The sequence below is a fragment of the Girardinichthys multiradiatus genome, chromosome 18 (assembly GCF_021462225.1).
Source record: "Girardinichthys multiradiatus isolate DD_20200921_A chromosome 18, DD_fGirMul_XY1, whole genome shotgun sequence".
NCBI lineage: Eukaryota > Metazoa > Chordata > Actinopteri > Cyprinodontiformes > Goodeidae > Girardinichthys > Girardinichthys multiradiatus.
This window is the reverse complement of record NC_061810.1, coordinates 25946684-25962251: the sequence shown is the minus strand read 5'-3', so window position 1 is coordinate 25962251 and position 15568 is coordinate 25946684. Positions and strand designations below refer to the sequence as shown.

Below are 15568 nucleotides of genomic sequence, written 5' to 3'. Positions count from 1 at the left end.
AGCCTTCAGGTGTGTAAAGCTGGTAGAGACATGCCCCAAAAGGCTTGGAGCTGGAACTGCAACGTGGTTCTGAGGTCCATTTTCAGGAATACAATTAAAAACCATGAGCCATTTGTTTTCCACTTCACATTTATGAAATACTTTGTGTTCGTCTGTCACATAAAATCTTATTAAAAAACAAGCTCCTAAATGCTCTAAAGATCTGATTAACTAAAGTACAGATTGATAAGAATGCTTTAGTTGTGCTGTCTGTCAGTCTGTTATTTTAAATGTTCAGGAGTCAGTAAGTGTGCCACTGGTGAAGTTGTAAAGAACAATTATTTCTTCACTGATTAAACGCAATGATTGCAGGTATTTGTATACAAGCACTTTAGCATTATCACCTCCACTATTTACTGAACATAAATTACTTTATCTCTCGTTTTAGTTTATTTTGTTTTATTCTATTATAATGACTTGTTTTTGCACATCTACCTTCTTCTTTGATTGCACATTTGCTAACTATCTGCACCCTACTTGTGTGTTCCTAAGAGCTGCTGTAAACAAGTTAATTCCTCCATTGTGAGATCAATAAAGTATATCTTATCAAATGAAAGCTGGGATTTTATAAAGAGATTATTGTACTGCAACAAGAGAATAATTTATTTTAAGGCTTTTTATCCTTACCAAGGGTTCCAATAACTGGGTAGGGAGCTATACATACAGCATCTAGAATTTAACCCTAAAGGCATACAGATGAGAAACATCAGAACGCTGTGATAGACCATGCTGGAACCACAAACACCACAAAGAAAGTTATCATCAAAAGACAAAACTCGGACCATGCATGGTAACATTTATTACTCACATGCAAAAAGTACACCACAGAGATGAGAGCGGTCACATACAGTATGATAGAAAACAAAATCCAGTAATAATACAGAGGTGTAAAGTGAACAGCTGGCTCCTACACACCAGCACCACTGATGGAGAAAATCCAAATGAAGCTTGAGCCACGGTGAGGAAACATGGGGAATCTTTGGAGTTTTGCTGCTTTTGGATGTTCAGATGGAGTTTTTACTTTCTGCACAGCTATGATTCAGAAAACAGCATCAATTTGCAACTGTACAACCATACATTGTTGATGTTCACTTAAGGACTTTGGATTACATTAGCTGCATTGTTTCAGTTTTAAAAAGCCCTTAAATGACCATTAGAACTCAACAAATGGCATACAGTGAAATGCATTGTAGTTTTAACTGGGTACAAAATGCACTTTAATGGCCACAGAAAAACAACTCTTTTGAATATTGCATCACGATTCGCTGATTTTTATCCGAGCTTTGGAGCATAAGCCTTTTCATTTGTCAATACAACATCTACATGTATCTAAACTTTTAAAATGCTAGTTGTTTTTACGCAAACTTGCAGACTTGCTCTTTTACAAAAATAAGTAAGTGTCAAGGCCTATTACATGCGAAGATATTGCATATATATTTTTCCATATAAATACATTATGTACCTATACAAGGGGAAAAAGAAACATTCAGTAAAATAACATATTTTAACAGTCAAAATATAGAAATGTAAAATGTGTAGAAAGTTTGTAAATGTAAAAAAGTGTCTGCAAGGATGACAGGATAGATGAAACTGGGGATGGGGGGTGTTTGTAATAAAGGCTTGAATTAAAAATGGTAATCGTGCTTTTAACTGTCCATGAGAACACAAATAACTGTTAGTCTCTTTAGGATGAGAAACAAACAATAACAGTCTAAAAGAAGGCAGAGTATTGGGTTATCTACATTTGGGCATGCAGTTGGTCTCATTTTCTTCTTAAATTGAAAAACAAAATGATACAAAAGAAAACTGTTTTTCTTTCACAAACCCTTGAATTACAACACATTTTTCTTCCAGTTGCTGACGAAGCAGCCATCAAGACAATCTCGGCAAACCCAGCTATCTATTCATGTATAGATTCCCATATCTCAAATATATTTTTTTCCTGTATATGCTTCGAATGCAAGATGTTCATTTAGGATATATGAAGATTAAATGAGCCATCCCATGTTCGAAGACTATTTTTTAAAGGAACCTCGTCACAGACATAAAAAACTTCATCATTCATCCCTTACATATAAAAACCACCCTCTTCATGTCCAACGGTCCATTGTCCAAAAAGGGAGAAAACAACATGGAGCCTCCTTTAATAATCACACCAATCTGCATTCACTCCTTCCTCTTTTTTTACTTGAACAGTTCCATATCAGGATATTTTGTCAGGCAAATGTTACTGGGTTCTAATGCATGCATCTTTCAGTGATATATACTTGTGTGTATTTGTTGCAAGACAGCCATTCATGACTTGCCTACATTTTTTGCTGTCTGAAGTTAATCTTGATGCTGTGACTTCATGGCATAAAGTAGGGAATTGTACTCCATCTTTGTTTGAGCTGTCCCTTTTTTGTTGGCTTTGACGTAACATTTTTAGATTCTTGAAGCTCCTCCAGGTTGTTACTTTAAAGCTGGGAGAAAAAGAGAGAGGGGGAAAGAAGAAAGAAGTGTCAGAAACTAAGACAGGTCAGTACACACTTGGTAAAAGGTTTATATGAGATAGTGTATTTATTGAGATAGTGTAGTGAGATAGAGATTCGGGCTTTCTGAAGTCCTTTCAAAGTTGTCATCTGACTTTTGTTGTGTTTTCAATCATTTTCAATGACTTTAACATGAGAAGAATCCTTTATTCTACTATGTAGTAACATGTTAAATACATGGGAAAAACTTCCACATGTTCCCACACTATTTCATGTGTGGTCATTTTATTGTTTATTGTGATTTATACTGTGTAGCAACCTGTTAAGACATATCTCTCATATGGGAAAATTATTTCATGTAGTGACACGTGTTTCAGATCTTACAATCTTATTTTGTAGAAACGTGCAGAACCTGTGAAAATTTTTTTTAAATGCCAAATGTTTTCTTATATTATTAAACACGTAGGAAAACCTTCCACTAATTTTTACTTATGTGGGGATCATATTGTGTATTAGCATATAAACACATGATTTTCACATGTGCAAAGTTGTAGTCAAATGTGAAGCACATTTAGGAACTCCTTTTCAAATGTAATATTTATCCATGTGCTTCAAAAGATGAAAGTATGTCATATAATAACATGTGAAACACATGTAAGAAGGTCTGTTACATGTGAAATGTTTTCCCACATATTTCACATGTGGAAATTTTACAATGTTTTATGAAATTGTTTTACTCAGAAATTATATTGCTGTAGTAACATGTGAAATACATACAGGAAGGCCTCTCACATGTGAAACATTTTCCAATGTAGTTCACATGTGGAATTTTGTGCCATATAGCAACATGTGAAAGACAAGGCAAACCTTCCACATATAAAATGTTCTCCCACATATATCACATGCGGAAATTTTAGTAACGTGTGCAACACATTTAGTAACACCTTCGATTGGCAAGTGTTTTCCTTTGTGTTTCTCATGTGGAAATTATATAGTTTATTAACATGTGGAACACCAGGCAAACCTTCCACATGTGAACTGTTTTCATGTAAAGTTCTCAACCAACCAAACCAACCTTTTATTGTCACCCTATGGTTGCTTAGCAAAAGGAATCGCTGCTGAGTCAAAGATTTGATGTAGGGATATAAGATTTAACTCCTAGTTTCTCAGGGTGAAATTCCATCTCATTTTCATGGACAAAATATTGTGCATTGTCTCATCCCATGAACTGAAAGTACCCAACTAGCATGATGCCTTTGAACGGGCTCCACCTAGGATGTATGCCAGGATCCTGTTTGTGGACTTAGTTTGGCCTTCAACATCAACCCAGACATCCTCCAGCAGAAGCTCACCCAGCTTAGAGTGCCAGCCTCCACCTGTCAATGGATCATCAGCTTCCTAAAGGACCGACAGCAGCAAGTGTGGCTGGGGAGCATCTTCTCCTGCACAAGAATTATCAGCAAAAGTGTCCCCCGGGGGGGTGTTGTCTTCCAGCTCCTGTTCTCTCTGTACACAAATGACTGCACCTCAGCAAACTCGTCTGTGAACCCACTAAAGTTCACAGATAACACCCGTTACTGGTCTGATCAAGGACACTGATGAGTTTGCTTACGGACAGGAAGTGGATCGGCTGGTTCACTGGGGCGGTCGGAGCCACCTGGTAATTAACCTGCTTAAAACTGTGGAGATGACAGTGCATTTCTGGGGAAAACCCCTCATACTCTCTCCCCTCACCATGCTGAACATCGTTGGTTCCTAGGAAACACCCTTTCTCATGACCTGAGATGGTCCTCACACATAGACATACTGTTCTGATAAAGGCACAGCAGAGTCTGCACTTCCTGCAGCAACTGAAGAAGCACAACCTTCCACAGGAGCTCCTGGTCATCTTCTACGCTGCCATTAATCAGTATCTCCTGTGTTTGTCCATCGCTGTTTGGTTTGGCTCATTCACAAAACAGGTCAGGTTCAAACTGCAACAATCAATTAGGTCTGCAGAGAATCATCTGGTCTGACTTTCCTTCCATCCAGGACCTGTACAGGTCTAGGGTCAGGGAAACATCTCTGCAGACCCCACACATCCTGGAAGCAAACTGTTTAGTCTTTTACCTTCAGGTCGACGCTTCAGAGCGCTAATTGCTAAAAACCAGCCCCCATAGAGACACATTTTTTTCCCAAGGCTGTCTCGCTTATGAACACTTGAGAGTCAGAGCGGCCAGATCAATACCATGCATATTTGCACAAATTCAGCCGTGTCTTAATATTACACTGTATTTTTTCATATTTATATATATAAAAAAACTTTTATTTTTATTTCCCTTTTCATATTTGAAATGTCTTCATTGAGAACATAGTGGAATGGAAGTCAAATGTCTTGTTTGTGTGCACAAACTTGGCAAATGCAGGTGATTCTGTTATAGATACCATTTTAACTATTGGTGTTATATAGTCAACTGGCTTTATAATGTATTATGTGAATCTCAGGTAATGATTAGATTGTATTAGAGTGTTTTCAATTCTGAAAAATCTGGATATTTTTGTTTGTGTACATGAGATGTGAACTGAGATGCAGACGACGATGATCAGCAGTCCCAGGAAAATGGAGACGATACTCAGCAGACGAGCCAGTCGACCCAGCCTCCTGGCCCCATCTATATCCCCGTTCTGAAGGCTGTTTCTGGACTGGAATACACAAAAGAAAATTCAGAGATCCAACATTAAAAACCGACAATTATGATTTAATAATTTGAAACAATCTCAATGATTTATTAGTTTGGCTGTTGCCACAAAATTTTCAGAGCAAATGAAGCATTCAGTCCTTTAAAACCTACATCTAGAGACATATAGAGACTGACATATTTTCCCCCTCTTCTTTGCAAAATAGCTCAAGCTTAGTCAGATTGGATGGACAGCTTCTGTGTATGTATAATTTCAAGTCTTGCCACGTGTTGTAAATCAGATTTGAGGCATGGACTATCACTGAGCCATTTTAAAACGACAATATGCTTTAAACCCCTTGATTGCAGATCTTGTTCTACGTTTAGGGTTGCTTTCCTACTGGAAGGTAAGTTTACCCCAACCCACCCGACCTAACAACCACCTTCCTTTCAGGTCTGACTACAGGGGGGGTTGGGTTCATGTGTTAAGGGTGATGTTCAGTATTATTTTTACACCAGCAGACATTGTCAGTGGACCAGAGCTTTGGATCTCTGCAGCTACCCCAGAGTCACCATGGGTCACCATGAGCTGAAGAGCTACATCTTGGTAGGGTCATGCATACATTTGCAAGGCACTGCACACTTTAGATGTTGGATACTTTTGACAAAATAAGTCATATAGAATATAGAAGAAACTATGCAAAATCCAGAAAATTTACCATTTTAACTACAGCAACTCTTTGACCGTTTACATTAAAGTATTAATCAAGTGGATTCCCATCATTTAAGAAGGAAAACGGCAGCCCTACAACAGTGCTGAGCTGTTTATTTCTTCTGCAGTCCTATAAAGTGAAAATAGCAATAAAAATGTATTCCTAGCTGTCATTGGCAAAATTTTTTATTTTAGATTGGCAATTCTGGATTTATGGAGGATTGTGCCTTGCAGAGCCAAAAGGAATAGCTGAGAGCACAACAGAGCAAAGAAGCTGTATTTCATTTTCATGCTGTATGTATATTTCATTATTTTCGCCAAAGATATGTAGACAGGGTGATTTATGTGTTTGCATGTGAGACATGATGAATGGGAAGCCTCAAGTCCTTGCACTGCGGTTTCATTTGGGAGTCCTAAAACAGAAAAGCTTGCATGAGCAATTTCTCTGCCATTCCCTCCTTCCTATTTTATCCTCTACTGGTTTCATTTATTTTAGACTCACCTCAAGCAGGAATACTATACTCATTCTAAATGTTGATTACAAGAAAGACACTTGTCATACTTATATGCACAGATACATTTAAGTACTTTGGTAATGTTTTTCATCTATTTTTGGGAAACTCCACAGTTTAATTCGGAATCTGCCCAGTAATTATAATGCCCTGCACACTTATTGGCATCCTCGGTGAAGATGTGTAAAACGCCTCAGAATAAATTCACTCTTTCTTGCAGTAGTAAAATCTCACCAGTACATTTATTTAGTTGGGAAATCATATGTGTTTCAATTATTATCACCACAACAATACTTTCTATTACCAACTTTTGCAAAAAAGGACAAAACTTAGTCTTCTATAATATTTCATAAGGGTGGAGCAGACAGGGACCCCCCTCCCCTTCTGTCCTATATTGAGATGGCCATTAAAAAACACCCAGTTATGAAATATTCTGTTTTCTATAAAAATCCAGCAGAGTTTTGTTTAAAATGTCCTGGTATTTTAAAGAATACACAAGGTTTTCAGAGCCTTTGGAAGAAACACAGTCCCACATCATTACAGATCCTCCACCATACCTAATTGTAGTCACGGGGTGCTTGTCCACACATTCAGCCTTTCTTTCATACCAGAACCACCGGGAGTGTTTCTTCGGATAAAGCTTAATCTTTAGCTTAATCACCAACAAAATGTTCCGCTTAAAGTTCCAGCAGCATTCTGCAAACGTGCTGATGTTTGTGATGTCAGAACAAAAAAAAGCGTTTTCTGGCTTGCCCCTTAAAAGACCAGCATATAATCTTTGAATTGAACCAATGATTCCACTATTTTGACCAGCCTGATCACTGCTGTAGAAATCGTTAACAAACGGTGAACATCATTTGATCAAGTCTTACATTTTAAAGCTTTCACACAATATGAAGTGCTTTGTCTGATCAATGTTTAGGAGCTGTTCATGGTGGCTTGTCTTTGCAACACATGGGGAAATAGGGCTCTTCCTCCCCCTCATCTTTATTAAATTAATCTGTTTTTTTGTAAGTCAATTTCCTCATTTGGATAAAGTGGTATAAAAACATTTGTTGAACAGAAATCCATGTTTCTTTGTTTGCTCCTTTTATTTTACCAAGAAGAAACTTTTATTTTTGCTTTTCTTAATGACAGCCAGTAGTGTGAGAGTTGGCTCTCCTCAGCCAGATGACACCTGAGGCAAAAGAGCTGGGATTGCCTCAGTGTTAGAGAGGATTACGCTGCAGAGGAACTGAGAGATAAAAAAGACTTGATGAAGTAGCTCCTTAAGGCCTCTGTGACTCCAGGCTGAATGTGGGGTTTTCCACTAACCCCAGTGATGCTATCATAAATCAGTGACATTGGAAATGCTGACCAGTGTTTATGCCTTCAACCTTTTCCTATTAAGTCTGAAGATCCCATTTTTCCACAAGGATTTGAATTAACCTGGGAGCTTAAATCTGAACATCTTTAAAATAGTACTCTGTTTAAACACTTTTTAATTAAATTCCAGTCTTCAGTCACACCTGCTATCAACAAACGTGATCCTGAAATAAAGTTCAGCTGTTCCAGGTGGATTTTCCAAAAGGTTGCTCAATAGCGTTCTTTTTTTTTTTTTAAGCCACAGATTGCAGAGATTTTTACCAAGAATTAAAATTATTTAATTTTTCGAAGGAATCAGTCAGGAGAAGGGTACAACAAATATCACAGCATAATGGGTCCACATTTCCTTCAAGCACCCTCTAATGCATGGTAGGATTCATGGTGGAGTCTATGATGGTGAGCTAGTCAGGTCTGCAGCATAGCGTCCCAAAACCATGAAACTTCTAGCTCCATGCTTTACCGTTGGTAGAGGTTATTTTCCTGGAATGAAGTACTTGTTTGCCAAACACGTTCTTCTTTTTGTGTCCAAGGAAGATAATTTAAGACGTTCTAATCTTTCTAATTCTTTTTCTGTGAAAGGATTTTTCTTCAGTTTGTATTATTTATCTTTCTTATAGGGTTATCTCAGTATTTTAATTAAATGTTAGATGTGTTTAAATTTGGACACCCTGTGATAAACAAGCTGTCACACGGTGTCATCATTTTTTTCCTATGACTGTATAGAGTCAAGATGTTGATAGGCTCCTGTGAAAGAAGACTGCAGACTGAAACCTTATTATTTCATCTTTTTTTTATTTTATACATTTCCCCCCTAAAACATTTGTTGTTGAAATGACCATAACATCACATAAAAACTAAAAACAAATTTCAATGATTTATTACGCTCTAAATGTTTTCTGCATGATTACAGCCAGGCATTTTACCGGGACTGTGTACACCTTATAGATGCACTCTAAATGTTGATTTAAAAAATTTTTTCCCTTCACATGCAGAGACGTGCACACCGCGGCGTCTCCCCTTCACGACTGTGATGTGACGCTATGGAACAAACTCTCTCTGGAGCTTTTATTGATCTGGACGCGCATCACAAAAGAGAGCAACATCAGCACTTTAAATCAATGCAAGTCTCTTTCAGAAAACCCAGCCTATTTATCCTGCTTACAGAGAAAACATCAATGAAATAAGGAAGACTTATTAAGACAGTAAAACTTCCCATCCATTATGTCAAAACACAGAAACAAACAAGGAAAAGTTTCAATGAAAGCACTTTTGTTTATTCCTTGTTTTCAGTCCTCAGGGTTACAACACATTCGATTATGTGTGTATTTTTAATTGATTAATATCTTTATTGATTGCAAATAAGGCACACCTGGTAATATTTGTTTTCACAGTGTGAAATCCTACCCTTAAAATGCCTTGCTTTTTCCCGTGTGTTCACACTCTGCACACATTCTCTGTTCATGCTCTCTCATGTGTTCAAGCAGAGGAAGGTGGAGGCTGGTAAGGCAGTAAGTCCTCTGTTTTTTCTGTCTCTTATCATGAATAATGAAGAACTACCAGCAGCCTGGAGAAAAACAGCACTGTACAAAAGAAGCCATTTTCGATGATGTGACCATTTCACACAGTAAATCTGCACGTGGACTCATTATTTTGCATAAAACATGATTCATTTGCATATTTGTACAAATGAATAATACGTTTGGGACTTACACTTTTATTGCATATCTTCAATATTTGAAAAAGGTTTAAGGTAGAGAGCAATTTATGTGCAGTGCTTATAAAGAAGTTCATCCTGTAGAAGGGACAGCAGAAGTGTTTTAATGTTTTTTGTTTTATAACACTTTTGTCTGGTTGTTTGGGGCTTCAAGACCTCTGAGATGTTAACAGAGTTTTTCTTTCAGTTCTGCCTTTTTACACCACTCACCATTAAAGTTTTAAACCTCTTAACACGGTCAGATGATCAAATGTGTCAGATCCGTGAAGGCACTGCTCTTATTGCTGCGGATGCCTTGTAGCTGCTGAAAATGCTTGTAAGTTTGCTTTGCTCCTGTGGTTTAGCTTCTGAACCTAACATAAAATTTATAAAAAGAGTTTTGTTTTTTTAAAAAGAAGGTCTAGTTCTAAATTTATCTGTTGGCGTCTTTATTTTGTATAAATCCAGATTAACTGGGTAGTCCGAGAGGGGCCGAAACCAAAGAAAACTTCTACTGTCTTGATACAGTACTAGTCTCAGAATGTCATTCAGATTTATGGAAACCTAATTTTATTCATCTTTAAAACGTTGTCACTTTTGAATTGGGTGGTTGTTTATGCAAACACATGATATTTTTCACGGGTAATGAAGGTTGGAGGTTATAAAAAAATTTTTCAGGTCAGATTAACTGTCTTATATAACAGTAAGACAATGTAAACAAAAATCTTCAAAACAGGGTTCACTTAAACCTCTGTAATGTTTTTGCTTTTCACATTGTTTCACTTTTTTTATTTTATTTGTTACGTTTTCCAGTTTTAATACATATGTAAATATTCCCCACTTTTCCAAACTCAACGTTTCAGAGGAATCACCCCAGTCCTTTAAGTTTATCTAAAAATAAAGTTCATTATAATTATCTAGCTTTTAACTAGCTTTTAATATGTGAACAAAAAAAGAATCCGAAAAGGAGGTAGGAAACAAGGAAACAGAAAAAAAGGACACAGGAAAGGAAGGAAGGACAGGATGCAGAGTAAGAAGAAAGGGAGACAAGCAAGAAGAAAGGTCAGAAGAAATGAAAGGAAAAGAAAGGAAAGGGAAGGGAAGGGAAGGAAAGGAAAGGAAAGGAAAGGAAAGGGAAGGGAAGGGAAGGGAAGGAAAGGAAAGGAAAGGAAAGGAAAGGAAAGGAAAGGAAAGGAAAGGAAAGGGAAGGGAAGGGAAGGGAAGGGAAGGGAAGGGAAGGAAAGGAAAGGAAAGGAAAGGAAAGGAAAGGAAAGGAAAGGAAAGGAAAGGAAAGGAAAGGAAAGGAAAGGAAAGGGAAGCCCAGCTCTGTTTTAGAAGATGCTCCCCTGGTTCAACACAACTAAATAAAATGTATGGTGCATTACCATGCCTGTTCAGAACTTGACTCCACAGCGAGGAGGTCATTTGATCATTTAAATTAGGTGTTTTGGATCAAGGACACATCTAAATGCTGCAAGACACCAGCCCCTTAGGACTGGAGTTGCCCACTACTGATCTAGGCTGTGTCTTTTTCCATTCGTACAGCAGTAAACCACTATCAGACAGGGTTGAATAAATAGTCCTGGGTCAAGTTTCCAATTTTCAGTTTTCATTATTATAAGAAAGTTTTATAGAATTATGGTATCACCCTTAGATATTTTGTTGCGGCCCATCTGAAAATTGCACTCAGCCCTTATAAACAGTCCTTCTATGGTCAGTGGCCCTAAGCCTTGTTTTGGAGTGACCATTACAAAGCCCTGATCTGTCCCATAGAAGATTTGCATGCAGAGATGAAAAGGTGTGTGTGACCAAGGCTGACTACAAACCTGACTCAGTTAAACCAGTTCTGTAAGGAGGAATGGTCCAAAATTTCTGCGAAGAATTGTGAGAAGCTTGTGGAAGGGCACCTAAAATGCTTGAACCCGAGTCATACAGCTTGAAGGCAATTCTACCAAATACTAATGAGATGTTTATATACCTATAATGTTGAAGAAAGTAACAATTTTGTAATCCTTACTGACCTAACCCAGTAAAAGATGTTCTTTTTATACAGGGTATGTAAATATCTGGTTTCCACTGTATGTTTTTTTTGGAGAAATAAGAACATTATCACACGTAATAGTAAAAAAAAAATAACCAAACTTGTTTGCACATTTGGCTTTTTATATCATAGAACTCTACAACTGCAGCATTAACAGCTTTGCAAAGCTGCCATTTTGCAACTGCTAATAAGAAGCCATTTACCTACCCACACATGCATATATGCACAAGCACAATCATTCCTCCAGTGCAACATATGCAAGTCCATATTTTACAGGCAAATCTGCAGGGCATGCAATAATGCTGCTACAGTTTGGACATTTACATTACTAGGTTGGGCTAGTCTGGACTGAAAAAAAAAAACACATCACCAATGTGTCTTCAATCCTTGTAATTGACTGCCCACCTCCCACATTTAGCTTTCTGCACCAGTGTATCCTTCAGGAATCTAGATGCCAATTTTAGAGGGATCAGAATTTACCTTTCTTTCCTTTCAGTCTCTTTCAGGATTATTTCTCAAAGATACTTGAATTCTAGTATGGGATCTGTTTTTTGTGAATTAATTGCACCTAAAAGCTCAAACTTTCTGCCTGAAGGAAGTGCTTGGGTTCATTATTTTCAGTCATTGTGAGTGGGATGTTAAAACACCTAAATTTAACTAATCTTTAAAGAGTTTGAGCTGCACCAATATGCTTACTCCTGTTACCCTCCCTATAAATGAGTAAGGTATTTGTGAGTCTGCCAGTCTATACAAAAAAACAGGGTAACTAAGCAACCAAAAGCCCCTCTCCTATTGACTCATATTAATGTTATGCTGGTGATGAACTATTGACTATTGTTGAAGACTACATGGATACATCCAGGGGGGTGTCAGAAAAACAAACTTAAGGCGTGAATGAAACCACATTTATGACTAATTTTTTCAAGTAAAGTTAATTCAAAATTTTATTTAATAATAAAATTTAATAATTTAGGTACAATGTCAGATAGTTTTAGAAAAATATTTTCCTCTGCTAAGAGTAAAACATTTTCAACTAAACCAAAGTTTTTGATTTGTAGGAATGCAGCAGTACAAGCCAGCAGAAGTTTAGTCATCAAGGCCAAATCAATTTTAGGCTTTTTATTATTCACTGGAGTATTTGTTTTTTCTGTGTAGCCTGGTGATACAACAAACAAAATGGTTAAATGTCTCTCAGCAGGTTGCACCATGACCTCATGTTTTGTAGCAATCAACATTGTCCTCAAAATTCAGGCTTAAAATTGGGCCATTCCTCCTGCCAGAATTAGTTGAGTTTATTTAAACTATTTTTTTTTCATTTTTCATTCAGTTTTCATGACATGGAACAAGCATAATCATCGGCACCTCAACAGGGTTTTAGGAAGACTTTTCCAGGAGCTTAACACTTGCCTGCTTTATCCATTCCACAATCTGTTTTGATGTCTTATGGCATCATCTCTATAGAACAATCCGGTCGATCAAAGCTTCCACCGTCTGAGCCAAGCTGTCAACCTCCAATAGAAGGAAATCGTCAGTTTTATTGTCAGACGGGACAAAGGCATGCTTGGCCATAATGACAAGAAGAATATTTTGGAGGATGAGAAGGAGGAGGAGTCAAGGTGAGGCCTTCAAAAACAATAGATCCTGTACCAACTATTAAGCATGGTGGTGGTAGGACCATGCTGAGGTTCTTATTGGGGTCATCCATTTTGGTCGGACAGACCGACTAGGTTGCGCAGTTCGACATGCACAGGTCAACAGGCGGCGTCACCCGGGATTATAAAACCCGCGGAAACCAAACTTTTGTTGCCATTTGCAGCATGTGTCATGGGACGATGCAACGGAGGTGCATATCTGGAGAGACAAAAGTTTCCGGTGAACTTTTCCTCCACACGGCCATTCCCGGAAGAGCTTGAAAGCTGGAAATCTGTCTGATACAAGAATAACCAATTGAAGCCCCTGCCGAAACTCTGGCACAGGTGAAAACCCAGAGAGGTTTGTTGCCAAGGAGATAAGTTTCCTCTTTGTTAATTCAGTCGACTGCAATGGTTTCTCGTATTTTCCCGTTTTGGACGACGAGAACTTTACAGTTTTTGAGTTGATCACAAGCGCATGACACTCTGGCCCCCTCGTTTTTCTTCAGACCTGACTCATCCTCAAACCAGTGAAGAGAGGAAGTCAACGTCAAAGTAATTTTGTTCTTTTTATATTAAATTGGATAGATGTATTTAGAGGTCTGGGCGGGATGAGGCATAGTTAAGGTGATTTAGAATCACCAGTAGTTAATCCAAGGTATCAACTTGCATGCAATACTGATTGAAGTGTTTTATGCTGAGCTGCTTGATTTGCTGTGTTGCTGAATTGCGGAGCGCAGATGCGATCAGCAAGGTGCATGTTCATGTTTTTGTCTGGCTGATCCCAAATCAGCCAGGAGTTACAAGTTTTCCATTCAAAGCAACTGCAGTCTGGGCCTCGTGGACCAACCACTCCTTTGTCCCAGTTTTATTACTGACGTTTTTCCATAGAGTTTCTGCCTCAGAGTTTTTTTACCCTTTGTTCGAGATTTGGGGCAATCAGCACACCAGGAGGGCTGCTCTTTCCAAGTTAACCCAAATTGCACATTTTGTCCATAAAACTGTTGGTTTGATCTTCATAGACACTCAATGCACATATATTTTCTTCTATTATTATTTTTAGATAGTTGTTTTACTCCTTTATGTAGAATAGAACGAAGGTTTTTGAACCAGAATGGTAATTATGTCAGGGCTACAGGTCCTTCTCAAAATATTAGCATATTGTGATAAAGTTCATTATTTTCCATAATGATGAAAATTTAACATTCATATATTTTAGATTCATTGCACACTAACTGAAATATTTCAGGTCTTTTATTGTCTTAATACGGATGATTGTGGCATACAGCTCATGAAAACCCAAAATTCCTATCTCACAAAATTAGCATATTTCATCCGATCAATAAAAGAAAAGTGTTTTTAATACAAAAAACGTCAACCTTCAAATAATCATGTACAGTTATGCACTCAATACTTGGTCGGGAATCCTTTTGCAGAAATGACTGCTTCAATGCGGCGTGGCATGGAGGCAATCAGCCTGTGGCACTGCTGAGGTCTTATAGAGACCCAGGATGCTTCGATAGCGGCCTTTAGCTCATCCAGAATGTTGGGTCTTGAGTCTCTCAACGTTCTCTTCACAATATCCCACAGATTCTCTATGGGGTTCAGGTCAGGAGAGTTGGCAGGCAAATTGAGCACAGTGATACCATGGTCAGTAAACCATTTACCAGTGGTTTTGGCACTGTGAGCAGGTGCCAGGTCGTGCTAAAAAATGAAATCTTCATCTCCATAAAGCTTTTCAGCAGATGGAAGCATGAAGTGCTCCAAAATCTCCTGATAGCTAGCTGCATTGACCCTGCCCTTGATAAAACACAGTGGACCAACACCAGCAGCTGACACGGCACCCCAGACCATCACTGACTGTGGGTACTTGACACTGGACTTCTGGCATTTTGGCATTTCCTTCTCCCCAGTCTTCCTCCAGACTCTGGCACCTTGATTTCCGAATGAAATGCAGAATTTGCTTTCATCCGAAAAAAGTACTTTGGACCACTGAGCAACAGTCCAGTGCTGCTTCTCTGTAGCCCAGGTCAGGCGCTTCTGCCGCTGTTTCTGGTTCAAAAGTGGCTTGACCTGGGGAATGCGGCAGCTGTAGCCCATTTCCTGCATACGCCTGTGCACGGTGGCTCTGGATGTTTCTACTCCAGACTCAGTCCACTGCTTCCGCAGGTCCCCCAAGGTCTGGAATCGGCCCTTCTCCACAATCTTCCTCAGGGTCCGGTCACCTCTTCTCATTGTGCAGCGTTTTCTGCCACACTTTTTCCTTCCCACAGACTTCCCACTGAGGTGCCTTGATACAGCACTCTGGGAACAGCCTATTCGTTCAGAAATTTCTTTCTGTGTCTTACCCTCTTGCTTGAGGGTGTCAATAGTGGCCTTCTGGACAGCAGTCAGGTTGGCAGTCTTACCCATGATTGGGGTTTTGAGTGATGAACCAGGCTGGGAGT

At 38.6% G+C, this 15568-nt stretch overlaps 1 protein-coding gene across 2 annotated transcripts in view; it reads right to left on the bottom strand.

Annotated features, from left to right (window-relative positions):
- Window positions 1-818: 818 nt before the first annotated feature.
- Window positions 819-15568, bottom strand: part of trarg1a (trafficking regulator of GLUT4 (SLC2A4) 1a) — a 29108-nt gene continuing 14358 nt past the window's right edge. For both annotated transcript variants that reach the window (XM_047392703.1, XM_047392702.1), the window contains 2 exons: window positions 5060-5192; window positions 819-2501 (listed from right to left, as the gene is read on the bottom strand). In XM_047392703.1, the coding sequence (XP_047248659.1) occupies window positions 2491-2501; window positions 5060-5192 (144 nt within the window). In that variant the 3' untranslated portion in view covers window positions 819-2490. The remainder of the gene's footprint in view (window positions 2502-5059; window positions 5193-15568) is intronic.